This window comes from Erinaceus europaeus, chromosome 13 (assembly GCF_950295315.1).
Source record: "Erinaceus europaeus chromosome 13, mEriEur2.1, whole genome shotgun sequence".
NCBI classification, from domain to species: domain Eukaryota; kingdom Metazoa; phylum Chordata; class Mammalia; order Eulipotyphla; family Erinaceidae; genus Erinaceus; species Erinaceus europaeus.
The window spans coordinates 42,878,431-42,904,494 of record NC_080174.1 but is presented as its reverse complement, the minus strand read 5'-3'; the positions used below and the strand labels follow the sequence as shown (position 1 = coordinate 42,904,494).

The following is a 26,064-nucleotide window of genomic DNA, read 5'->3' as shown; positions in this document are numbered from 1 at the left end:
CCCCTGTTCACACATACACACTGTTCACGAATACACATGAGCTTGCATAATGTATCCCACTGTTGACTCCAGAAGTTGCAAACACACACACACACACACACACACACACACACACACACACACACACACTTTCCTTCCCAGGCAGGAGGAATTTCTGTGGTCCTTGGCTTAAGGCTAAAGTTTAAGGCAATAAACCAGGCTGAGAGGGGTCTTATTTTGTAGAGAGATTTTTATTTTGTAGGGAAGGCTGAAACTGTCATAACAGGGTGATATTTAGTTATTCTGAAACAAACAGCTACAAGAACAACAGACCTAAGGTGGGGGCTTGGGGGTGGAGGCAGACTCCTTCCCTGTCCCACAGTGTGGCCTGAGGGCTGATTCTTTTGAAAACCAGTTCTGCTCTTCCTACACCCCTTCCTCCCGACACCTCTGTGCAGCCAGAGCACAGCCCTGAGGAAGGCCAGGCATGATGGATGGATCCTGTGACAGGTGACAGCGGTCTGAGGTCAATAGGCTGTGAGAATTTGGGGAAGGTCTCTCCTTATCAGGTCCTCGGTTTTCCCAGCTGCAAAGGGGTGGATGGACTCAGTGAGACAGAAAAGCCCTTCTTGCAGTCAAATGCAGGTGCTGGTGGGGGAGGGGGTTGGGGAATAAGGAACCAGACCCTTGGGTGGTGAGTCTGGGGAAAGCTGTGCTATGGGTCAGGGTAGGAGTTGGGGTGCCTGGAGAGGGTGAGAAAGCCGAGCCCCCGGTAACTGGCAAAGGCGGGGTGTGGGGACAGACGGACCTGGGATTTGAGGGCCCCTCCCCGGCTGTGGGCAGCTGGCTTGGGGCTGGGGCGTGACTGCGAGTTCTCCCAGGCGTCGTCCTCCTCCTCGTTGTCCTCACCACAGCCACCGCAGCCTCTGCAATAAGAGAACTCCCGAAGCAGCTTCCTCCTCCCTGCCAGCGGGGGCAGCGGTCTGGGACTGGCAGCACCCGGTTTACTACACACCCCCAGACTGGTGCGCGGGAACCCCCAGCTGGCTCGCTCTGTGGTGGGTGTGAAGCTGCCTCCCCGGGACCAGGTAGGTGGCCGTCGAGTGGGGCAGAGGTGCCCCGTCCCGGCTTGCAGAAGACTTGGGCTCGGGATGGGGACAGTGAGCCCAACTTGGGGAGGCCAGCACAGGGAGTTGAGGCTCAAGGAGCTATTACACCCCAGAGAGAACTTAGGGAGGAAAGCGGAGAAGCTGGAGAGTGAAAGAGAAAATTGGGGAAAGAACTGAGAGAGTATGGGGCAAGCAAACTAAACGGGTCCCCCCTCCCCGGAAAAAAAAAGTTGTGGTGAGGGAAACCTATAGCGTGAGAATGACATCCGGGGAAAGGGGCTATGCAAAAACCAGAAAAGTCTGGGGGAGACACACCTTTAGAGTGAGGCGCTGAAGGCACTGGGCGGGGGCGGGGGTCAGTTTGCAGTTGGGGGACCCAGGAAAATCATTTCTGGAGAAGGCTGAAAAGGAGGAGCCAATCCAGGGGGCCAGAACCCTCCCCCTCACCCCCGCCACATCCTGAAGTCCCGAGTGAAGCTTGTGAAGAGAAAGGTTGGGGAATGCACCCTTCACCCACCCTCTTGCCCCCCCGAGGGCCAGGGGGCTCCATCAAGGAGCAAGAGGCGTGGGTCCCGGCTTCCTGGGGAAGTCTCCGCCCTGAGCTGGGACGGGCCTCTCTGGGAGCCCCCTCCCAGCCTGCGGCTGTCTGAATTTCTGCACGGTCCCCTCGGGATCCGGGAATTGCTGGCCGCCCCGACGGAAATCCTGCCTTTGACCACTGTAGCCTAGAGGGGATGTCGCCATGGCAACAAGAGGGCGTAGTGGCGGAGCCCGCGCTTCACCAGTGCTGGGTGCATTGCTGGTGCATCTCCCTCTGGGTCACCCTTTCACTCCTCTTTGGGGGAGTCAATGACTGACAGGCCCTGCAGTAGGGCCCCTGGGTTCCAAGGCCTCTAGTTCCGGATGTGAAGGGAATAACCAGAGCTGAAGTCCTATACCTCTTTCATGTCCCCCAAATCTCAAGCAGACCTCTGGAGAGGGCAGTAGGTGAGGTGGAAGTGGGGTTCAGCGCTTGGTGTCTGGCTCCTGCTGCCTCCCTTGGGTGTGAAGCTGTGAGTGAGGATATGAATGTCTGCAAACGCCTTGGAGCTTTGAGTGAATCAATGTGAGCATCTGAAAATGTGCGTGAGTTCTGGTCTTCTCACATCACCTAAGCCTGATATGGCAAATGAAGTGGCCAGACCTCCGAGAAGTGGAGGAGAGGACCCGTGAACTAAGAGCTGGCCTGAGATAGAACCCTGGAAAGGTTTTTCTGTCTGGTTACTCTGTGGAGTCTAGACCTCCACTTTCTAAGAACACTGTGACTACCACCACCACCCAAAGGCTCCATCTTCTGAAAATCTCAGGTCTCTAGGACTCTTATTTTATAGGCTGTGAAGTGGCATTTTTGATAACAAGAAACCACTTTTCTCACAAGAAGCAGAGAAAATTCAGCTGACATCTTTAGGACACACTCTGCTCCACCAACCCTTCCACACTTGTCTCCCACACACCTAGTCCCATGAAGCAGTTAAAATTAGACTAAGGTATGTCTTAGCCCTGGGATTTTCAGGGTCTTGGGGTGTTAAGACCTCGAGACAGAATGGTCAGAGTTTCAGAGAGAGGGAAGGCAGGGTGGTGCTCAGTGAAGGAGATGGGGGCCAGTGAGGGTACTGGAGTTATTGAGAGGCAGCAGGTCTCAATGAGAATTGAAACTTTCAGATTTTTAGACAAGATTTACAAATTATTTTCTTTTTATTTTAGTTTTTTAAATTTTTATTTATAAAATGGAAATATTGACAAAACTATAGGATATGAGGGGTACAATTCCACACAATTCCCACCACCAGAACTCTGTATCTAATCCCCTCCCTTGATAGCTTTCTTATTCTTTATCCCTCTGGGAGTATGGACTCAGGATCATTATGGGGTGCAGAACAAATTTATTTTCTTTTATTTATTTATTCCATTTTGTTTCCCTTGCTGTTTTATTGTTGTAGTTATTATTGATGTTGTTGTTGGATAGGACAGAGAGAAATGAAGAGAGAAGGGGAAGACAGAGAGGAGGAGAGAAAGATAGACACCTGCAGACCGACTTCACTGCCTGTGAAGCGACTCCCCTGAAGGTGGGGAGCCGGGGGCTCAAGCTGGGATCCTTATGCCAGTCCTTGCGTTTTGAGCCACATGCGCTTAACCCGCTGCACTACCGCCCAACTCCTCAAATTTATTTTCATAAGCATGAGAAAGCAGAGCAATACTCAGCTCTGGCTTATGGTGGTGCTAGGGGTTGAACCTGGACTTCTGGCATCTTAGGCACAATAGTCTGGTGCGCTCCCCCTGGGCTGTCTCCCTGGCCCCAGTCAGGTCTTGATGAGGCAGGGTGTATAGAGTAGGGTAGATTTGTACCCTCCCCTCCAGCCTTGAACTGCCTCCGGACTGACCACTCAGAACCTTGAGGAGAAGCCGGAACTCTTGCAGTATGGTGGTTTCCTGCTGCTGTCCAAAGTCCCACTTCCCTTTTGGTGAACCCACCAGGCGACTGGGCCAGCTCAGCCCTCTCATCTCTCCATTGAGACTTCTTCTTGGCCCTGCCTACCTTTCCACTCCTACTCCCTAGGCCTTGTAAGGACCTTCTTGAAGGGAAAGGAGCAGAAGTGAAAGTTCACTGAACACCTACTGTGTGCTGGTGTTTTCAGGGGCTTGACCACATTTAACACTCAAAGACAACCCCATGAAGTAGGGGAAGAAACAGGGAGATGAACTAACTTGACCAATGACTCAAGCTAGTTGTCAGGCCAGCTAGAATTAGAGACTCGGTCTATCCTCAGATCCCACAGATACTTGGCAGGGTCTAAGGACAAACAGGAGTTCCAGTGTCTACATTCAGGCCTGACATGGTTTTGGAAAGTGTGGGCCTCAAAAAAGATGGGTGAGTGACCCAGGAGGTGACACAGTGGAAGAGTCCTGGTGTTGCAGTCGTATGGTCCTGATTTCGATTCCTTGTACTATGCATGCCAGAGTGATGATCTGGTTTTTCTCTCTTTCTCTCTCCTCTATATCTGTCTCTCTCTGATGAAATTAATCTAAAGAAAAAAAAAAAGGATTGGTCTGGGGACCCTTTGCCCAAGAGTAAGTGTGCGTGTGAACTATCTATCCCCTTGCTGGGTAGCCAGCTACCACATGGTGAGAGTGGGTATGTTTTGGCTGGGGGCAGGGTAGGAATGTTCAGTAGTCAGGGACAGCATAACCTGCTGAGGCTTTGGAGAACACAGGCACAGTGTAGGGAATAAAGTCCTGGATCTGAATTAAGTTCCTGGCTTTAAATCCCGCCTGACTGTTTAACCTCTAGCTAGCTAGTCACTTCCCCCCTACACGCCAGAGCGGGGTGGACTGATGAATGGTCCCTGGAGCCCATTCTGGCTCTGCTGCTTGCGGTTCTCAGCCTTACTTGGTTGCTGCATGCTGGACAAGAGCCACATCTCATCAAGCCTTCCTAAGACAGCACAGAAGGGACAGATGCAAACACTGAGGCTTATGGGACTTAGGTCAGCCATCTAAGATTCCAGGACTGAGGAGGGTCATGAAGGGAGATGTCAAAAGCAGGAAGTATCATGTTCCAAGGCTGGACCACAGCTCTGACAGCTACCTCCTGATTCTGACTCAGATGAAACTCTGGAAGCTGACTCCTATCAACCACATTTTAAAGAGACATATTTGTGAATAGACCTAAGTCCCCATAGGGGCCAGAATGCTGTAGCCTTTCTCCAAGCTGCTCCTTTTCTGTTAGCCAAGTTCATCACTGAGGAAAGAGAGACCAGGATTCAGAGTCTTAGGACTCTGAAAACCTATGGTTGCCTGAGAGGCCCTGGGCTGCTCACTTTCCTTTGTGGATGCTATTGATCATGTAGGATATGTACTAGTTCAGGCTGGTGCTCAGTAAGGGACTGAGCATTATTATTGCCTCTAATAGCACAACAAAATAAAATAGTTCTTACATAGGATCTAGAGCCAAATTGATTAGGGCTACATTTTAGTTTTCTTTTACATCTGGTAGAAAGCTACATCTTGTTGACTCAGTTTTCTTATCTATAAAATAAGGGTCATATCAAAATGTCAACAGTAAAGTTTTTCTTTCCAGAAAAAAAGTAGGGGTAACAATAAAACCCACTTTGTGAGGCTTGCTAAATGAGATATGCATGGAACTTACTTGGCACAATGCCAGCTCTGAATGGGTGTCTAATAAGTTAATATTTTTCATCCTGGGAGATGGCATAGTGGATAAAGTTCTGGACTCTAAAGTATGAGGTCCTGAGTTTGATCCCTAGCATCACATATGTAAAAGTAATACTCTGGTTCTCTCTCTTCCTCTTCTTTCTCTCTCTCAGAAATACATACATACATTTATTGAATAAATTAGCATTTCTTTATACTGAAAACTATTGCTGCTCAGACTTGCAAGGAGTCAAATTACTCATCTAAGAATTGATAGTATGTATTTTGTAGAAGGCAAAGGGTTTATTTGAAGAGAAACAGAGTATGATGATGGCAGGAATGATAGCATAGGACAACAAAGAATCCTGGTGCTGCTGTCAGGTATGGCTGAGCAGACAGGACCCAACCTCCTTCCTCTCAGTTTTCCTGTCTTTGTCTTTGGTCTTCCTCCTCCTTCTTTTTTTATTGCCACTAGGGTTATTGTTGGGACATGGTGCCAGCACTATGAATTCACTGCTCCCAACAGCCATTTTTCCTTTTTATTTATTTTTTTAATTAGATAAGACAGATAGAAATTGTGATGGGAGGAAGAAAGAGAGAGAGAGAGAGAGAAATGCCTTCAGACCTACTTCACTGTTTCTGAAGTTTCCCCCCTGCAGGTGAGAAGAGGGGGCTTGAACCCAGATCTTTGCACATGGTAATGTGTCATTTAATCAGGTGTGCCACCATCTGCCCCCCCCCCATCTTTGGTTCTTGACCTGCTTCTGATTAATTCTCATTGTCTTTGCCTTTCTCTTTTTCAGTCTCTGTTCAGTCACACACACACTCTCTCTCTCTCTCTCTCTCTCTTCCTTTCTTCTCTGTCTCAGTTTGTCTTTCTCTCTTTGTTTTCTGGCCGTAATATGTTGGAGCCAGTTAGTGTTGGCTCTGGGGAGCTGATTCTGCGAATCTCGTCCCGGCCCAGCTTCAGGAAGTCACTTCGCTAACTTGAAATTGGCCATGGTGGGAATATTTACACCATGGAAATCAGTAAATACTACAAATCAGGGGTTTTTGGCTTTTTTTCCCCCTCCTCCTCCTGTTAAGAGCCGTGTACTAGCACACCACACTGTGCCTCTTTGTATCTCCCTTCCTTTTGTCTCTGCATCTCTCAATCTCTGTTCCTTCTTTTTCTCTTTCCTTCTCTTTCTTTCTTCTGATAAAAGCCACATGAGTGGGGTCACAATCAGTGTGGCCCCCCCTTACTGCTGTGGGACATGCAGATACCAGGACCTATGTCCCACACCATTGTCTCACACACACTCCCACCTCCCACCCCCAGTTCTGTCAGCACTCTGGCACCTCCAGCTTAGCCTCAGGCTTTGGTTGCCATCAAGCCTGGAAGTGCAGACTCTTAAAATCTGCCTGCTGCTTAAAATCTGCCTGCTGCTGCCTGCTGACCATGCTATCAGCCCTGCCTGGGCTCACCTCACCAGCAGAGCTCTCTGCCCCTTCTCAGAGGCTGACAGTGTCAGCACCCTCACCCCATTCTTGACCTGCAGAATTTCAGGCTCCCTTTAGGCTGAGCCCTGTGCTCGTCTGTGACTTATGGAGGGGTGGTATAGCTTTGTCTGGCTCTGTGTATCTGTGCATGCTTGCAGGCATGGCTGTGCTGTGATTAGCCTTTGGTGACAGGGCAGTGGAGAGAAGTGGATCAGATTCTGGAGCCGAACACTAGGATACATCATATGTGTGTGACCTTGGGCAAGTTTCTAAATATCTGTGTCTCAGTCACCTTGTCAGTAATAATAGTGCTTGCTTTACAGGATTTTTATGAGAGTAAAATGAGGTAATGTATACAAAAGAGTTCAATGCACATCAGAGCTGGGGAGACAGCAGAATGGTTAAACCAAGGCTGAGTCTTGAGGCTCCAGAGTCCCAGGTTCAAGCTCCAGAATCACCATAAGCCAGAGCTAAGAAGTACTCTGATAAATTAATAAGTAATAAATCTAATGCACATACTAGGTTCTGTGAGTTTTGCATATGCTGTTTTTGTGGAGAGACTGTATGTGTGTGTACTTGAAGGTGCACATAGATAGGTAAGGGCCAGAGGAGTTTGTGTATGGGGATAGCTCTCCTTGAAGATTTGCATCTGGGGGCCACAGTGCACCTGGTTGAGTGCCCATGTTATAATGCACAAGAACCCAGGTTCAAGCCCCTGGCCCCCATCTGCAGGGGGAAAGATTTGGGAGTGGTGAAGCAGGGCTGCAGGTGTCTCTGTCCCTCTCTATCATCACCTCCCTTCTCAATTTCTGGCTGTCTCTACCCAATAAATAAATAAAGTTAATTAAAAAATAATAAAAAGAATTTTAAAAAGGAAGAAGATATGCATCTGTGGTCCTATACAGGGGTGCTTGGGAGCTCTGTATAAAGTGCCTTGTGTTATGTGTATTCCAGAATGTGTTGGGGACACCAGCCTTTGGCATACCAAGTAGAGCACACACGTTACCAGAGTGTGTGGAAGGGCTGCGTGGCCCTGAGTGCAGCTCCTGTGTGTACATGTCACCCAAGATGAAGGCTTCCATTTTCACAATTACCTTTGTTTCTTACTTATCTCTCTGTGTGTCCTCAGCACCTAATGTCCCTTCCCAAGGCCCAGGGCTCCTCAGCACCTGTCTCATCTCCCTAGCATTGACCAGCCCCAAACCATCTTGGAGTCTTTCAGACACAGTGGTTTCACCCCCAGGGGATGGCCTAGAGCTGAAGACCTCAGCAATGACTTGGTCAGTAGTGGCTATTTTCATCAAGGCCTCTCACCACAGTCCGCCTCACAGTTTGTCATGTGGGTGTATCCCTACCATCACCCCAATACACATACAAGAGAGCAGTTAGAGTAAAGTGTGACTGGGGGTGATGGACTTCAGCGGGGTTCAGGACGCTGACACAGTCTTTAGCTAAGTTGCTGGACCTAATTAATCTGGGAAGGCTTCCTAGAAGAGGTAAGTAGTATGGGATTAGAGGGTCAGGATGCAGAGAGGAGGATATGCATGGGGAAGCTAGATCAGGTGCTCAGTTCTCCAGAGTGTCCAGGAAAGGCAGGGGGAAAACTAGTCCCTAGGATCCTCAGACACTTCTGGGGGAAATCAGGGTTCACTGGGGGACCCACCCTGCAACTGCACATTATTTTCACATCTTGGGAAATTGGGTGCATATGCTCCCTCCCCCAGAAGTTCCTCTCTGCATGTTGCAATGGCAGAGTTTCTGGTGGGGTGTGGGGAACCCTTGCTCAATAACCCGGGGCCTGCCCTGTTGCTCAGAGGACACAGTTGTTGGGAAAAGCTGGCTTATTTGGGGAGGGGGCTCCTCCCCGGTGGCCTTGCCTTCTCACTTGGGCCTTGCACTGATGTTGGGGTCAGAGTAGAACTCTGGAGGTAAGTGTCACCTTCATTCTGCCACCAGATTTAACTCTAAGGCTAAGCAGGTTTGCCAAGCTCAGGTTGGGAGCAAATCAGGGAAGTGCTTATTATTTGAAGATTTGTTTTATTTATTTCATGAGATAGAAATAGAAGCAGAGGAAAGACAGAGCAGCACTCTAGCATATGTGATATCAGGGACTGAACTCAGGGCCTCAAGCTTGCAAGGCCAAAGCTCTACCATCGTGCCACCTCCTAGGCTACAAAGGATGGGCTTATTTTTTTCTGGCCATAATATGTTGAAGGCAGTGACTGGGAGCCTATGAGTGAAATAAGCACAGCATGAGAGAAATTCAACTCTCTAGGGGCCTAACATGGAACTGTGAGTATCCAAGACTGAGTGGGTGAATCTCAGAGGCAGCCTGCTTACATATATGTGTGCCCAATACTGTGCATTAGAGCAAGACTTAGCTTCTGAGGGTCTGTGGTGGTGGTGTCGAGTACATTCATTCAGGAGTGCTGATGTGTGCACATTACTCTATATATTGGTGCAAGGGTGGATATGAGTGTGTGAGAGATGATGTGGATGGTATGTTCTGTGTGAGTGGGCTGTGTCAGCATACCAGGGGTGACGGGAAGGAAAAATGAAGGCAGAAGTCATGCTGGGGCTGGGCCTAGGCCTTCTGGCTTCTGAAGTGGGTAGGCAGTGGGCAGCTGGCTTGCAGGAACATTGGCAGAGCCTTCACCTCCTATGCCCTTGTGTCTCATCCTTAGGTCTCTGGCCCCTCCCCAGGACAATGTCACAGCCTCTCTGACCCAGGAGCAGGGGCCTGCAGGGTGAGTGGTGACTGTAGGCTTTCATGGTCAGGAAACAGGCGGGGGCAGTTCTTCCTGGGCCCCACAACTCTTCACAGCCCCATCCTCCTATGAGGGCCCTGTTGCTAGGTAACAGATGGGGGAGCCAGAATGAGGCAGCTTGAGAGGCCAGAGGCTGGACCTATGACAGGAAATGGCCTTGATCCCCCTCTGCAGGGAATCTCCAGGTGCAGGCTCACAGCCTTCACACACACTCACACACAAACACAGACATACACGCATTGTACACCCACTCACACAGGCCAGCAGGTTCCTGGACACACATGGACAGACACATATACTTGACAGAGGACTATGCACATGAGCCTGAATGATACACATACTCCCCCCACACACAATCCCCTTCATGTACATATATGCACACACAGAGAACATATATGCACACACACACAGAAAACTGCATGTGAGCAAACCCTCATGTAAATGTGAACACAGAATCATCACATACACTGAAACATGGACACACACTCACAAAGAGCTGTGCACACACACACAAAGCAAACCCACCAACATTCAGAGGCACACAAAAGACTCACAGACATGAGCACTTTTAGGAGTCAAAGAAACACAGCATACTGAAGCAATAGGAGGCCAAACTATAAATAATGACAGCACCATCTTGAAGCAGAAAACCAGCCCCATTGAGGACGCAAATACTCTCTCCAAACGCACACTAAGGTAGCTGGGAGGCAGTGGCCCTGGCTCCCTTTTTATCCCTCACTAGGGAGTACCCCCCACTCTAGCCCTGAGAAGGGATGCCTATGTAAATGTGTGTGTGTGTGTGTGTGTGTGTGTGTGTGTGTGTGCGCGCGCGTGCGCTCACCTGCCTAATAGGCACTCCGCCACCCCACCCCCAGTGAGGAATGACTCTATTTTATAACAGGGTACCCAGAATGGGCTGTGTGTTCTGCAAGAAGTTGGAGCCAGGGCTCAAGGATGACACTGACCTGGAAGGGAACTTCAGGGACTATGGGGCTGCAGACCGATATGGTCCTGATCCCACACAAGCCCGGCCTGTGTCCTCCGTTGTCCACATCCCCAATTACAACAACTTCTCCACTCAGCACACCAGCCCTGCCTTCCTTGATGGGTGCAATGCCAGGGGTGTCTCAGGTGAGTCCAGTGGAGCCGAGGGTAGGATGATGTGACCTGTCCTCAGGAGCCTCCAGTAGGACATGGGAGACACAGTTGCAGGGACTGTTTATAGCTTTGCCCTCAGAAGCCCCAGTCTGAGCTGCTACTCTGTGCCTGGTTAGAGAGGGACTTCAGTGATAGACACAAGTGGTCGAGAGAACTATCTTGGCCTGGGTGCCACTTCCCAGGTGGGAAGTCTGTTCAGTGGGAAAGGAGTGTGGGAGGGTGGGCTTGAAGGTATGTGTCATAAATCCAATGGGGGGTGGGGGGGTAGCAAAGCCATGGAGCCCAAGAAGCAGAGCATTTGGTGAGGATAAGAGAGCAGAGAGCAGGGAATAGAAGTTGACTGGTGAATAGGACTCGGCTGGGTGGTGGTGCACATGTTACAATGTGCAAAGACTCTGGTTCAAACCCCTGCAAGGGAGACACTGTGCAAGTGGTGAAGCAATGCTGTAGGTGTCTCTTTCCCTCTCTATCATGCTCTTCTCCTCTCAATTGACCTGCCTCTGTTAAGTAAATAAATAAAATATTAAGAGACAGTGAGAGAGAGAATATAGGACTCTGGGGATGTCACTTTCCTGGTCTGTACCCTGCTCTGCTGAGTAGTGCTAACTCTGCAGGGCCTGGGGTGACCCTATTCACTGCTCTGTATGACTATGAGGCCCGGACAGAGGATGACCTCACATTCACCAAAGGCGAGAAGTTTCACATCCTGAACAACTCGTAAGTGACCAGGCCACCCAACCTGTGTTGGGAGCAGCACCCAGAGAAGAACACTTCACAATTCTCATCTTCAGGAAGTTCCAGCCTAGATGGGGACACAGACAGATGACCCTGAGGAGACTGTTATTATGTGGGAGGGTGGAAGGAACATGAGGAACTATGAGCACAGAAAGGAATCAAACATGGTTCCCAGGGTAGTGGTTAGGGAAGACTTCCCTGTCAAAGGCAATTTCTAAACAGAAGGTAGACTAATGTAACAGATGTTGAAGGGGAAGGTGAGAAAAGGGAACGAGAGAGAAAATGAGAATAAAGGATAACTTCCGGAAACCGCCCAGCAGTTCACTCCTCACTCTGAATGAAGTATGAGGTGTGGAATAGAGGGAGAGCAGGAGATGGTGAGGTGGGTGGGAACAGATTCTGCATGCTGAGGAGTCTGGACTTTATCCAGGAGGAAATATGTACCCACTGGAGGGTGGCTAGTAGGGAAGTGACCTAGTTAGCTGTCCACTGCCCACTTAAGCCCTGGCCCAGCTGAGGAGACAGAAGAAGAAACCAGGAGGCCCAGACGTCCCCAGACATACTCTTCTTGCAAGGAAAAGTCATCCTGGGACATACACTGTAGATGGGACAGAGCAGACCCAAGCCCCAGGACTGTGTATATGTATAAGGTGCAAGGTTGGCAGGAGCTGTCTCCACCTGGGTAGCACTGCCTGGCCTCTGGCACTAACACCTCTGTTGCTCTGTGCCTGCAGTGAGGGTGACTGGTGGGAGGCCCGGTCCCTCAGCTCTGGACAGACTGGCTACATTCCCAGCAACTACGTGGCCCCTGTGGACTCTATCCAGGCTGAAGAGTGAGTAGTGGCTGGGGGAGGGCACCCTTATGGAATGGACCCTTCAAGTTCTGATTCCAGGTCGCCTCTTGGGCAAGGTGCAGGGTCACTTTGAGGCTGTCCTCTGAGCTATAATTTTGTAATGTTACTGTAAGAATATAAGAAAATAATGATGCTGACAACAGTATTTTTTTAAGTAGCATCTTTTATTTATTTATTTATTACCCTTGTTTTATTGCTGTAGTTATTATTATTGTTGTCGTCATTGTTGGATAGGACAGAGAGAAATGGAGAGAGATGGGGGAAGACAGAGGGGGGAGAGAAAGATAGACACCTACAGGCCTGCTTTACTGCTTGTGAAGCGACTCCCCTGCAGGTGGGGAGCCAGGGCTTGAACCAGGATCCTTACACTGGTCCTTGTGCTTTGCACCACCTGCGCTTAACTCTCTGCACTACAGCCCGACTCCCGACAACAGTATTTTTTTTTTAATTTTTTAAAATTTAATCTCCCTTTTGTTGCCCTTGTTGTTTTTTATTTTTTGTTGTTGTTGCAGTTATTATTGTTGTTATTGATGTCGTTGTTGTTGGATAGGACAGAAAGAAATGGAGAGAGGAGGGGAAGACAGAGAGGGGGAGAGAAAGATAGACACCTGCAGACCTGCTTCACCACCTGTGAAGGGACGCCCCTGCAGGTGGGGAGCTGGGGGCTCAAACCGGGATCCTTAAGCCGGTCCTTGCGCTTCGCGCCACGTGCGTTTAACCCGTTGCGCTGCCACCCGACTCCCAACAGTATTTTTTAAAGATTGGATTTTGTGTCAGCAAAATAGCTCACCTGGATAATATGTCTGCTTTGTCATGTGCGCAGCCTAGGCTTGAGCACAGCCCTCAAGGAAGCTTCTGAGCTGTGATGCCTTTCTCTCTCTCCCTTATGTCTCTTTATCACTGTCTCTTTCTATCTGAAAAAGTTGGCCCAGAGTAGTGAAGCCCTGGTAGTGACAAAAAAGATTTATTCTATTAATTTCATGAGATAAAGAGGAAGAAGAGAGGAACAAGGAAGACAACATAATGGTTATGCAAAAAGACTTTCGTGCCTGAAGCACTAAAGGTCCTACATTCAATTCTCGGCACCACCATAACCCAGAGCCGAGCAGTGCTCTGGTCTCTCTTGTTCTGTATCTTTCTCTCTGTATCTTTCTTTCATAAACAAATAAATTAACTAAATATTAAAAAAAAAGAAGAAGAAGAAGAAGAAACAAGTAGGATAGTATTCTGGCATATGTGATCCCTACACTTGAACTCTGGACTTCATGCTTACAAGTCTAAAGTCCTCCCAGACCACAATGATTGTAGTGTTTAATACTTATCTGCTATATATACATATATGTATGTTCTGGGTACTATTCAAAGTGTTTTCTGTATATTGGTGGAGTTAGAAACTAATTGTCTTGGGAGTCGGGCTGTAGCGCAGCCGGTTAAGCGCAGGTGGCGCAAAGCACAAGGACCGGCATAAGGATCCCGGTTCGAACCCGGCTCCCCACCTGCAGGGGAGTCGCTTCACAGGCGGTGAAGCAGGTCTGCAGGTGTCTATCTTTCTCTCCTCCTCTCTCCATTTCTCTCTGTCTTATCCAACAATGACAACAACAATAATAACTACAACAATAAAACAACAAGGGCAACAAAAGGGAATAAATAAATAAAATATTAAAAAAAAAAGAAACTAATTGTCTTATTTTACATATGAGAAAACCAAGGCCCAGAGAACATAGACATCCTGCTTGAGTTCACATGACCAGTAACTAGAGCCAGTATTTTAACCCAGATTATCTGGCTGCATTTGAAAAACATTATACAAAGAGACTTATAGTGGTAAGCACAGTATATGGGCTTTAAAAATTATAAAATGGTCCTGGTGCGTGATGGTAGAAAATGACCCAAGTTGGGGATGAGAATGTCTTGCAAGCACTTATCATGGCCAGATGATAATTTACTCATGTGTCAGTAACTGTCCTGTTAACCATTAACCTCCTAATAAAGAGATTTTAAAAAGTATAGGGGAAAGGTGACAGTGCAGTTGGCTAAGCGCACATGGTGCAAAGTGCAAGATGGGTGCAAGGATCCCGGTTCAAACCACTGGCTCCCCACCTACAGAGGGGTCACTTCACAAGCTGTAAAGCAGGTCTGTAGGTGACTATTTTTCTCTCCCCCTCTCTATCTTCCCTTCCTCTCTCGATTTGTCTCTGTCCTATCCAAAAACAACAATAGCAATAAAAATAACAACTAGGGCAACAAAATGGAATGGTCTCCAGGAGCAGCGGATTCATAATGTAGGCACCCAGCCCCAGCAATAACCCTGGAGGCCAAATATATATATATGTAACCAAATACAAAGGGACACTAGAGTTAATTTTGGTAAAAATTAACAAGGAATTATTAGAGGCAAGGAATTATTATTTTAGATTGCTTTTATATACTTTTGATACTAACAGCATTATAGGTGGTTTACCTACCTTTATACGTTTAATTCTCACAAAAAGACTATTGATACTGGGTCTAGGAAGTGGCATAGTGGGTAAAACCTTGGACTCTCAAACATGATATTCTGACTTCAATCTCCAGAATTCTGACTTCAATCTCCAATGTGCCATATTGATGCTCTGGTGCCCCCCCCTCAACAAATAAACCTTTTAAAAAATCAGTATTGGGAGTCAGGCTGTAGCGCAGCCGGTTAAGCGCAGGTGGTGCAAAGCACAAGGACCAGCATAAGGATCCCGGTTCGAACCCGGCTCCCCACCTGCAGGGGAGTCGCTTCACAGGCAGTGAAGCAGGTCTGCAGGTGTCTATCTTTCTCTCCTGCTCTCTGTCTTCCCCTCCTCTCTCCATTTCTCTCTGTCCTATCCAACAACAACAACAACAATAATAACTACAACAATAAAACAATAAGGGCAACAAAAGGGAATAAATAAATAAAATAAATATTTTTTAAAAATCAGTATTAAAAAAAATCAGTATTATTATTTTTTTCCCTTCGTTATTGCTGGGCTCAGTGCCTGCACCATGAATCCACTGCTCCTGGAGGCCATTTTTTCCCCTTTTTGTTGCCCTTGTTGTTGTAGCCTCGTTGTGGTTATTATTACCATTGTTGATGTAGTTCGTTGTTGGATAGGACAGAGAGAAATGGAGAGAGGAGGGGAAGACAGAGAGGGGGAGAGAAAGATAGACACCTGCAGACCTGCTTCACCGCCTGTGAAGCGACTCCCCTGCAGGTGGGGAGCCGGGGTTCGAACCGGGATCCTTATGCCGGTCCCTGCGCTTTGCGCCACATGCACTTAACCCACTGCTCCACCGCCCGACCCAAAAATCAGTATTATTTTTATCCCCACTTTACAGATGAAGACACTGAGGCTCTTGAAAGCTTTTATATTTATTTATTTATTTCTTGTTGCGGTTTCACTGCTGACTTTTTTCAGATAGAAACAAAGACAGAGGGAGTTGGGTGGTAGCGCAGCGGGTTAAGCGCAGGTGGCACAAAGCACAAGGACCGGCATATCCCAGTTGGAGCCCCTGGCTCCCCACCTGCAGGGGAGTCGCTTCACAGGTGGTGAAGCAGGTCTGTAGGTGTCTATCTTTCTCTCCCCCTCTCTGTTTCCCCCTCCTCTCTCCATTTCTCTCTGTCCTATCCAACAATGACGACATTAATAACAACAATAAAATAACAAGGGCAAAAATTAAGTAAAAATGAATAAATAAATATTAAAAAATAAAAGAAACAAAGAGAGAGAGGGAAAGATAACATGGCACCGAAGTTCCCTTGAGTGCAGTGGAGACTGGGAAAAGGTCCTTCCTTCCTTCCTTCCTTCCTTCCTTCCTTCCTCCTTTCTTTCTTTCTTTCTTTCTTTCTTTCTTTCTTTCTTTCTTTCTTCTTTTTACTTTTATTAGAGCTCTGCTAAACTCTGGCTTCTGATGGTGCTGGTGATTGAAACTTTAGTGCCTCAGTCATGAAAGTCTTTTTGCAAAGCCATTATGCTATCTCCCCAGTCTGATTTTTCGAATCTGTTCTCTCTCAGAGAGAGAGAGGAGAAAGAATTGCAGAAACTCATAATGGGAGCCACCAGACCTTGCTGACTGACTTGCTGTCGGCCTATGGGGAGTGGGAGGAATGGAGATAAAGCCAAAGTCTCCTCGAGGAAATGACTGGGAGGTGATGTTGTTTGCTGAAGTGGGAAACACAGGCACAGGTATGTGGGTTCTGGGGAAAAGCAGCTGGGTCAAGGTCTGTGGAAAGGAGCACCCAGGTGGAGAAGAATGCAAGTGACTGGACTAGATGGTGTTCATCTAAGTGGTGCCCAGCCCTGTTCAAGCCAATTCTTGAATTAGCCCAGAGAAGGTGTGTCTTGTCCTAACTAGCACCAAGGCTCTTAGCTTTGGCTTTGGATCTTACAGAGGGTGTAGCTGGGCTGGGGAGGGTATTTGAGTCTCTTCAGAGTGAAATATAGTCAGAGGTGGAGAAAGAGGGAGGAGTCTTTGAGGAAAGCAGCTTGTGGGAGGAGGAGGCCCTGGAGAGGCAAAGACCAGGCCAGGCCTCATCAGAACAGCCAAGAGGGTGGAGGAGAAGTTTCCGGAAATAAGAGAGGGAGTGTCAGGCTGATGGATCTGGCAATGGGGGTGACCTCTGTGAAAGATCTCTGTGTGTGAAGTGGTAGGTGGAGGCCAGACAGCAGAGCCTGGGAGGGTGTAGGAGGTGAAGAAGTAGAGACCCAAGTGTGAAGTGCTTATTCAAGTGAAGGGAAGGTGAGATAGAGAGCAAGCAGAATGTTGATAGCAAGACAGGGTATAGAACATTTTTTCTTTGGGGAAGAAAGACATGTGGGCATATGTCGAGGCTGGTGGTATAGCATGGCTGCAGATGGAGGCTGCCTGGTAGGGGAGAGGTGTCCCTGAGCAGAGGGGAGTAGACAGGCTCCAGAGTTCCATCTGGACAAGGCCTTCATCTGGGGAGGGTGGTGGGGTGCTAAGTAGAGAGAAGCCTCAGTGGTACAAAGGGAGGGAGGTTTGGGGGCGGTGGTGCTTGTGTCCACCCTAGGGAGCAAATGTCACAGAGCTCTGAGATGGACGCAGTGTAGCAGTGTGGTTAAGAGCAGTGTCATGCGTGGTTAAGAGTGCAGACAGCTCAGGTTTCTATTCTGGCAACACGACTGAAGAACCATGTGGTGTTGGACCAGTTGCTTAACCACTAGGTATCTCAATTTCCTCATCTGTCTAATGGTGACTAATAATAGTACTTACCTCCCAGCACTGATGTAAGCATGAAATGAAAGCATAGATACATTAAGGGAAAACCTGACACATAGTAAGTGCTATTATTATTCTGCTAATTACTTTTTAAAGATGTATTCATTTTTGGGAGTTGGGCGGTAGCGCAGCGGGTTAAGCGCAGCTGGCGCAAAATTCAAGGACCGGCGGAAGGATCCCGGTTCGAACCCCCAGCTCTCCACCTGCAGGGGAGTCACTTCACAGGCAGTGAAGCAGGTCTTCAGGTGTCTCTCTTTCTCCCCCCTCTGTCTGCCCTCCTCTCTCCATTTCTCTCTGTTGTATCTAACAACAACGACATCGATAACAACAATAACTACAACAACAATAAAAAACAAGGGTAACAAAAGGGAAAATAAATACATATAAACATTTTAAAAAAATATTTATTCATTTTTTTTTTTGAGAGAGAGAGAGAGAGACCACAGCACTTTCTGGAATATGCAATGTTAGGAACTCAAACCAGTCTCACACATGTAAATCCTGCATCTACCACTGGGGCACCCCAGTGGGAGAATGCAATAGTTAATTCTATTAACTATTAAGGAAATCACTGACCATGAAGTAGTTCAGCCAGCAGGGTATGTCCCTTATTATGCTTGAGGTCCTAGATTTGAGCTGCAGTACAACATGGGAGCACTATAGATGGTGGAGCAGTGTTGTTCTCCCCTGTGTTTGTTTTCCCTTGCCTCTCCACACACACACACCCAAAAAGAGGAAAGGAAAGGAAAGGAAAGGAAAGGAAAGGAAAGGAAAGGGAAGGGAAGGGAAGGGAAGGGAAGGGAAGGGAAGAAGTTAAATCTGGGAGACTGCTTAGCAGTATCACAAATGCACAATATCCTCAGTTCATTCCGGAGTGCTGCATTAGAAAAAGAAAGAGGGGGTCGGGCAGTGGTAGCGAAGCAGGTTAAGCGCACATGGTGCAAAGCACAAGGACCAGTGTAAGGATCCCGGTTCAAGACCCTGGCTCCCTTCGTGCAAGGGAGTCACTTCACAGGCGGTAAAGCAGGTCTGCAGGTGCCTGTCTTTCTCTCCCCCTCTCTGTCTTCCCCTCCTCTCTCCATTTCTCTCTGTCCTATCCAACAATGAATGACATAAACAATAACAATAATAATAACCACAACAAGGCTACAACAACAAGGGCAACAAAAGGGGGAAAAATGGCCTCCAGAAGCAGTGGATTCATGGTGCAGGCACTGAGCCCCAGCAATAACCTGAGGCAAAAAAAAGAAGAAGAAGAAAGAAAGAAAGAGGGGTGGTGCACCTGGTTGAGTGCACATTTTACAAAGTCCAAGGACCCAGGTTCGATCCCTGAGTCCCCACCTGCAGTGGAAAAGCTTTGCAAGTGGTGAAGCAGTGTTGCAGGTGTCTCTCTGTCTCTCCCTCTCTATCACCCCCTTTCTTCTCAATTTCTGGCTGTCTCTATCCAATAAACAGATACAGATAATAAAATAAATAAATGGTAATGACTTAATTTTAAAAAGAAAGGAAGAAAGGAAGAAAGAAAGAAAGAGAAAAAGGGGGGCAGAGGTAGACAGCATAAGGTTTATACAAAGAGACTCTCATGCCTGAGGCTTCAAAGTCCCAGGTTCAATCCTCTGCATCACCATGAACCAGAGCTGAGCAGTGCTCTGGTAAAAAAGAAAAGTAAATAAAAAGGAAGTAGTTAATGTCATACGTCATTGGGTGTGGGTGAGGGTAGAACTTTGAAAAAAATGGAGAATGTGTCCCATCTACACAGTCTTACGACAGTTCCTTCTTCCCCGTTCTGCCTGCTTTCCTGGAAACTTTGCTTGCTGGTGTCTTTCCCAGTCGTGTCTAACACCCAGGTGTGGCCTGCCACCTCTCCTGACATGAAAACTATGTTCCTTTTAATCCAATCCAAGGTTTTCAGGAGTCAACTTAATAATAACTGATGTCGGGTTTGGCACTCATGATCACTTCAAATTCCTCTTCCTCGGTGTGCTTTTACAGTAGTTCTATTGCTATGATAAGTCCCAGGGAGAATATTCAAAAGCAGGAATGCTTGAGACTTGAAGTTGAGACTGGAATAGCGTCCCGAAAGGTTTTTGCTTTTGTTTTAGGATTTATTTATTTATTTGTGAGAAAGAGAGAGGAGAGAGAACCAGAACATCACTCTAGCACATTCAGTGCCCAAGATCAAACTCAAAACCTTATGTCTGAGAGTCCAACTCTTTATTCACTGTGCCACCTCCTAGGCCACAACAACCTCTAAACTTCAGAGAGCAGAGGGAGGGGAAACAACAGTCAGAAAGAGAGAAGAGGCAGGAAAGAGTGTCATTCTGAAAGCCAAGGAAGGAAAGGGTTTGGGGACAGGGACTGCTGGAGAGAGAGAGAGAGATCTAAGGGATGTAGGAAAAGAGCTATGGTGGTTGATGAAGGAATGCCTTGACCCAGTCCTTTCTATGTGCTGGACAGTCTATATTCTCTTCCCTGTAGCTCTCACAGCCAGGCCACAAAGCAGTGTTTGTAACCCATCTCACAGGTGAAAAAATTGACTATTGGCTTCTGGGGTGACTTCTCAGGAGACTGAGTTGGAAGTGGGTCTGGGTGTACCTAATGCTTGCTGTTCCTCCCCAAACAGGTGGTACTTTGGAAAGACTGGAAGGAAGGATGCAGAGAGACAGTTGCTCTCCTCAGGCAACCCCCAGGGGGCCTTTCTCATACGCGAGAGTGAGACCACCAAAGGTAGGAGCTGCATGAGGGCCCAAAGAAGGGGCACCTGGGAATCCCAGCATTAGCGCAGGCTAGGAGTAGTAGGAGTAGCAGAATGGTCAGGGTCAAGACTGAGACATGGTTAGAGGGCAGAGCTAAGACTTGGTTTCGATTTAAGTGATGCGGCTGTCCAGCTTCTGAAGCCTCCACCTCTGGGGCCTCTCTTGGCTCCCAGACAGGCCAGAAATGAGGACAAAATGTGAACATGAGCCTTCCCTATAGGTGCCTACTCCCTGTCTATCCTGGATTGGGACGAGACCAGAGGCAATCATGTGAAGCATTACAAGATCCGAAAGCTGGACATGGGCGGTTACTACATCACCACGAGGGCTCAATTCGACTCAGTGCAGGAGCTGGTGCAGCATTACATGGGTGAGAAGGGCCTTTGGAGATGGATTGGGCCTCAGACCCCAGAATTAACCTTTTGAGTCAGAGGCCCCCAGAAATGAAAGGTGTCCTAAAATTGGAGTGGCCCAGCTGGAAGGAGAACCCAGTCTGAACTTCCAGGCAGGATCTGGCTATGTAGGATTTCCAGGAAAACTGCAATGGTGTGAGTCTGTGCCCTAATGTATGAGCTGAGTAGAAAGTAGGATAGAATAGGCTGTAGGGTTGGAGGAAGGTGGAGAACAGAGTCTCACTTTCTGCTTTTATTGATAGGACTAGTGGTGAGGGCTATAGAAGCATGAAGACCAGACTGGCTAAATAGCTCAATTGGGAATTGTGCTGTTTTGCCATGTGCTAGGTTCGAGCCCAGCCCTCACTACATTGAAAACAGTTTCAGTTCTGTGGTCTCTCCCTCTCTCTATCTATCTCTCTCTCTCTCTCTTTATCTGCCTCTAAGAAGAAAAAAAGAAAAAGAACTATAAGTGTCTCCTGTACATACTTTTCTCTGGAGTTTCTAACTCCACTTTCACCTGTCAGAATCAAACTTTATCCTTGGATATCTCACTGGAGGCCACCTTTTATGGGATGGACCCCAATCCTTTTTTTTTTTTTAATTTTTAGGTATTTATTTATTTATTCCCTTTTATTGCCCTTGTTGTTTTTTATTGTTGTAGTTATTACTGATGTTACTGTTGTTGGATAGGACAGAGAGAAATGGAGACAGGAGAGGAAGACAGAGGGGGAGAGAAAGACACCTGCAGACCTGCTTCACTGCTTATGAAGTGACTCCCTTGCAGGTGGGGAGCTGGTGGCTCAAACTGGGATCCTTATGCTGGTCCTTGTGCTTTGTGCCACATGCGCTTGACCTGCTGTGCTACTGCCCAACTCCCTCCCCAATCCTTTTATAGAAAGATTTATTTATGTACTAATGATAGAGGAGAGAGAGAGAGAACCAGAGCCTCACTCTGGCACATGCAATGTTGAGGACCTCACAGTTTTAAGTTCAGCACTTACGTCACTGCACCACCTCCCAAGCCTGCTGACCCCCTATCCTTACAGATGCCACCACACTCATCATGGACCTTGTGCCCTGGTCTGTGACCTTACCTCCAACCCAGCTCCTTATCCTGGAAGCCAGGGTGGAATGGGGCATGTCTAGGGTGACTTGACCCACCTGTCACTCCCTCCAGAAGTGAACGACGGTCTGTGCCATCTGCTCACTGTGGCTTGCACCACCATGAAGCCACAGACCCTGGGCCTGGCCAAGGATGCCTGGGAGATCAGCCGAGACTCCATTGCACTGGACCACCGGCTGGGCACCGGCTGCTTCGGGGATGTGTGGCTCGGTACAGAGGGCCCCAGGGCTGGGCGAGGGTGAGGACTGGCTGGGAGCTGGTACTGAGAACCACCGCTGTTGGACAGGCACGTGGAATGGCACCACAAAGGTAGCAGTGAAGACGCTGAAGCCAGGCACCATGGCTCCTAAGGCTTTCCTGGAGGAGGCGCAGATCATGAAGCTGCTGCGGCACGACAAACTGGTGCAGTTGTACGCGGTGGTGTCGGAGGAGCCCATCTACATCGTGACTGAGTTCATGTGCCATGGTGAGGGGTGGGGCCACAGGCAGGAGCCGGGAGGCAGGAGGTGGAATCTGAAATTGGGGCTAAGGTAAGGTAGGCATTTGGGGAGAGATCCGGGGAGCCATCCGTGATGGGGTGAGGGACAGTGGGCTGAGAAAGAGTAAGGGGCAGAGCTAGAGTCCACCTGAGTGCTGAGTGGGGTGGGGCAATGTTGGCAGGCAGGGTCTGAGTCTGGGGGTGGAGCCTTAGGCCTAAAGGAGTGGGTGGTCTTTGAACAAGGGAAGGAAAGGCGGAATGGTGGAGGAAGGAAGGGTGGAGAAAGGAAAGAAGGAATGGTGGAGTCTGTGAGGCCTGCCTAGGGCGCTGGGAGTAACGAAAAGAAACAAAAAAACTAACAACAATGAGGTGGAGCTGGGAGGTGGTGTACCCTGTAGAGCGCACAGCAGAATGTGCAATAGACCTGGGTTCAAGCCTCCAGTCCCTGTCTTCAGGAGGATTGCTTCATGAGCAGGGAAGCAGTGGAGCAAGTGCCCCTCTTTCTCTCTCCATATTACCCCCTTCCCTCTCAGCTTCTCTCTGTCTCTAGCCAATAAACAAACTGGGATCTGAGATAAAATATAGGCAGAGTCCTGGTGTGTGGGGAGAGGGTCCTGGGCAGGCTGTAGCAGTGGTGGGCACACCTACCAGGATCCTGAGTGACAGCAGATCTAGGCAACAACACCGGGAGCAGGGGGCAGGCCAGGCTGTCCTGAGCTAGCATGGGAATCTTGTTGCTGATTTTACGGGTTCTTTTCCTTAGGGAGCTTGCTGGATTTCCTCAAAGGCCAGGAGGGTCAGGGTTTGAATCTACCTCAGTTGGTGGACATGGCAGCCCAGGTAAACCACCCTCCTATTAGCCAAACATAGATCCCTGTCCCCTGAAACACCTAGCTGAGTCCTGGAAGTATGGGCAGCTCCATCAGCTGTGCAACCTGGGCCTCCTCTCTGAACCTCAGTCTCCTCATCTGGAAAGTGGGTTTTCAAAGGCTCCTGTGTGCATTTCCTTGTCTCACTCCTTTGGCTCTCCAGGTGGCTGAGGGTATGGCCTACATGGAGCGCATGAACTACATCCACCGGGACCTCAGGGCAGCTAACATCCTGGTGGGAGAGCTGCTGGTGTGCAAAATTGCAGACTTTGGGCTGGCCCGTCTCATCGAGGATGATGAGTACAACCCCCAGCAAGGTGCCTGCCTTACCCCACCTTCTAGGAGTTCCCCCAGTGCACCAAGGAACTTCCAGGGGGCCCCATATACTCAGGAGCTTCCCCCTCCCTGGACCATTAGGGACATTCCCATCCTGATGGAACATAAGAGGCAACCCTGCTGTCAGAGTCTAGCTTATTCTCTTAAAGTCACCTGACCTTGGACCCATCACCTAACGTCTGTGAGCTGCCATACTATGAAAATATTCAGGCAGCAGTAAGTCAGCAGATACTTATCAAACACCTACTGCTGCTGCTGTCATGTTCAAGTGAAAGACAATAGGGTGTGATTGCGTGTGAATGCTGTAGCCAGAATGCCTGGATCTGAGCCATCTATATGCTATGTGATCTGGACAAGTGACATGACTTCTCAGTGCTTCCTTTTCCTCATCAGTACAATGGGGATAATAATTCTACCTACCTCAGGCTGTCTTTGTGAGGGTTATGAGTTAATGTATGTAGCTCACTTAAAATGGTGCCTGGTAACTAGTAAAGGCTTCACAGTGTTCACTATTAAGATGATGCGAAGAATTACAATGCGTATGAAGTGCATGCACTGTGCTGACGTGCAGTACATGCAGGCTAGAGACCAAGTGCTTCCTGTTGCTCCCAGAGATCTCTGTGCTCAGGATCCCCATTCCTAAAGACCTCATTCTCTTCCGCCAGCTATTCCCAGCTCCCCCCACCACCACACTGAGACAATCATTTTCCTTCTCCCTCAACCTCTTTAGGGGCCAAGTTTCCCATCAAGTGGACAGCCCCAGAGGCTGCCCTCTATGGCAGATTCACCATTAAGTCTGACGTGTGGTCTTTTGGGATCCTGCTTACTGAGCTCATCACCAAGGGCCGAGTCCCCTACCCAGGTTTGCTGAATGGTGGGAAACTGGGGTGATGGGGTATTGGCTACCTCTGTGGGAAGGACTGGGGTTCCTGACTTACAGAGCCCCCAACTTCTAGGAATGAATAACCGGGAAGTGTTGGAACTGGTGGAGCATGGCTACCACATGCCGTGTCCCCCTGGCTGTCCAGCATCACTGTACGAGGCCATGGAGCAGACCTGGCGCCTGGACTCAGAGGAGAGGCCCACCTTTGAATACCTGCAGTCCTTCCTGGAGGATTACTTCACCTCCACAGAGCCCCAGTACCAGCCAGGAGATCAAACATAGTCTGTTTGGGTAGCAACCACTTCTTTGGAGGTACCCATGGCCTCTTGCAGCCCTCAGAACCCACAGGTGTAAAACCTCTTAGAGTCCTAGCATGTCAGAGGGATCAGGTTGTTCTCATGTCATGGAAGCAATATGAAAGCCATTTTCTTTTCCTTTTTTAATTTAGCCAGAGCACTGCTCAGCTCTGGTTCATGGTGGTACCAGGGATTGACCCTGGAACCTTGGAGCCTCAGGTAGAAAAGTCTTCTGTGTTCTCAGCCCAAGCCAGTCATTTTAAAGATGGAACAAATCAAGGCTCAGAAATCATTTCGTATTGTCTCTGACTCCTGCCCCAAGCACTATCTCTCCCCTTTTTACTTAGCCACTCCATGCCTATGACCTCCTTCTCTTGCCCCCCCCAAGAAATGCTGAGAACTTGCCTAGTTATTTATGAAACTATATATCCTTTCCCTCACTTGTCTCCTTCACCTCCTTCCCTATCCCATTGTCCACCATGACTCAGGCTCCTAGAATTTACCTCCCACTCAGTTCTCTCATGTCTGTAGGTTATTTGGATATGGAAATCTCTGCTGGACCCCTTTATTTCTGGGTGTTAGGGTTCAAGACAGGGGTGTAAGCCCAGGATCAAGAGAGCACATTTCTCTTAATCATGTGTGTGTTTATTGATTTTTGTAAATAAGAAAATGACAGTATGAATCCTTGACTCATAAAAATCCCTTTCTTTGCGGATGAAATGTGGTCAGTGTGTGTGTATGGGGGGGGTGCCGTAAGTGTGGTTGCTTTGGCTGTTGAGGACAAGCGGGAAAGGTGAGCAAGTACCCTAACATCTACTAAGCACAGATGTGCTTTAGGACACTGAAAATTTCTGACTCTAATGCCCATGTGACCTTAGGACTAATTGAGAGAGGGATAAAGAAGACGTAACTGGAGATAAGAATGTCCCTTTCTGTGTGCAGTGGACTCGCCAATTCTTTACTTTACTTGAGTTCAGCAAATTTACAGCTCATCAGAGGCACGACCTTCACTCCACGGCAGGCAGGTAGGAACACTCGGTCTCCAGCTTATACAACAGATTCTTGTGGCTTTGGGCAGCCAAAGACTATGGCTGATCTTTTGTTACAGAAGACCATAGGGGTCCCTCCACAGCTCCCAAAACACAACAGGGGGGGTCAGTGGAGAGATGTGAGAGTTAGTTTTGTTCAGTGGATCTCATTTGGGGTAGCCCCACCTCCCAGGTGGCTTTAGGAGCCATTTGGAGGCAGTTTTCTTTGTGTCAACTTGGGGGATTCTGATGGCATGCATTTATTAAGACTTAGTGTGTTGAGAAATAACCTGCATGTACCTGTGAGTGAAGAATTGTCCCACTCCTGCTCCCCCATTGAGAAACTCTCAGGCAGAGCAAATAGCATGATGGTTATG

The 26,064-nt window shown here is 48.4% G+C and overlaps 1 protein-coding gene across 3 annotated transcripts; it reads left to right on the top strand.

Annotated features, from left to right (window-relative positions):
* Positions 1 to 916: 916 nt before the first annotated feature.
* Positions 917 to 25,341, top strand: FGR (FGR proto-oncogene, Src family tyrosine kinase). Of its 3 annotated transcripts, none has more exons than XM_007532476.3 (13): positions 917 to 1,067; positions 9,446 to 9,508; positions 10,431 to 10,660; positions 11,302 to 11,404; positions 12,157 to 12,255; positions 20,147 to 20,250; positions 20,500 to 20,649; positions 21,852 to 22,007; positions 22,084 to 22,263; positions 23,039 to 23,115; positions 23,308 to 23,461; positions 24,211 to 24,342; positions 24,437 to 25,341. In XM_007532476.3, the coding sequence occupies exons 3-13, from the start codon at positions 10,441 to 10,443 to the stop codon at positions 24,643 to 24,645; spliced, it is 1,584 nt and encodes a 527-aa protein (XP_007532538.1). In that variant the 5' UTR covers positions 917 to 1,067; positions 9,446 to 9,508; positions 10,431 to 10,440; the 3' UTR covers positions 24,646 to 25,341. The 3 variants fall into 3 exon arrangements, with proteins under 3 accessions (XP_007532538.1, XP_060061636.1, XP_060061635.1); XM_060205652.1 differs by lacking the exon at positions 917 to 1,067 and adding an exon at positions 8,182 to 8,257; XM_060205653.1 differs by lacking the exon at positions 9,446 to 9,508.
* Positions 25,342 to 26,064: the final 723 nt, after the last annotated feature.

What these genes read in the sequence shown, in the direction of transcription:
- FGR (XM_060205653.1), top strand. Translation starts at nt 10,441, where the DNA reads ATGGGCTGTGTGTTCTGCAAGAAGTTGGAGCCAGGGCTCAAGGATGAC. An exon ending in GACTCTATCCAGGCTGAAGA is followed by an intron (nt 12,256 to 20,146) that starts GTGAGTAGTGGC and finishes CTCCCCAAACAG; the next exon opens with GTGGTACTTTGGAAAGACTG. An exon ending in CTTCGGGGATGTGTGGCTCG is followed by an intron (nt 22,008 to 22,083) that starts GTACAGAGGGCC and finishes GCTGTTGGACAG; the next exon opens with GCACGTGGAATGGCACCACA.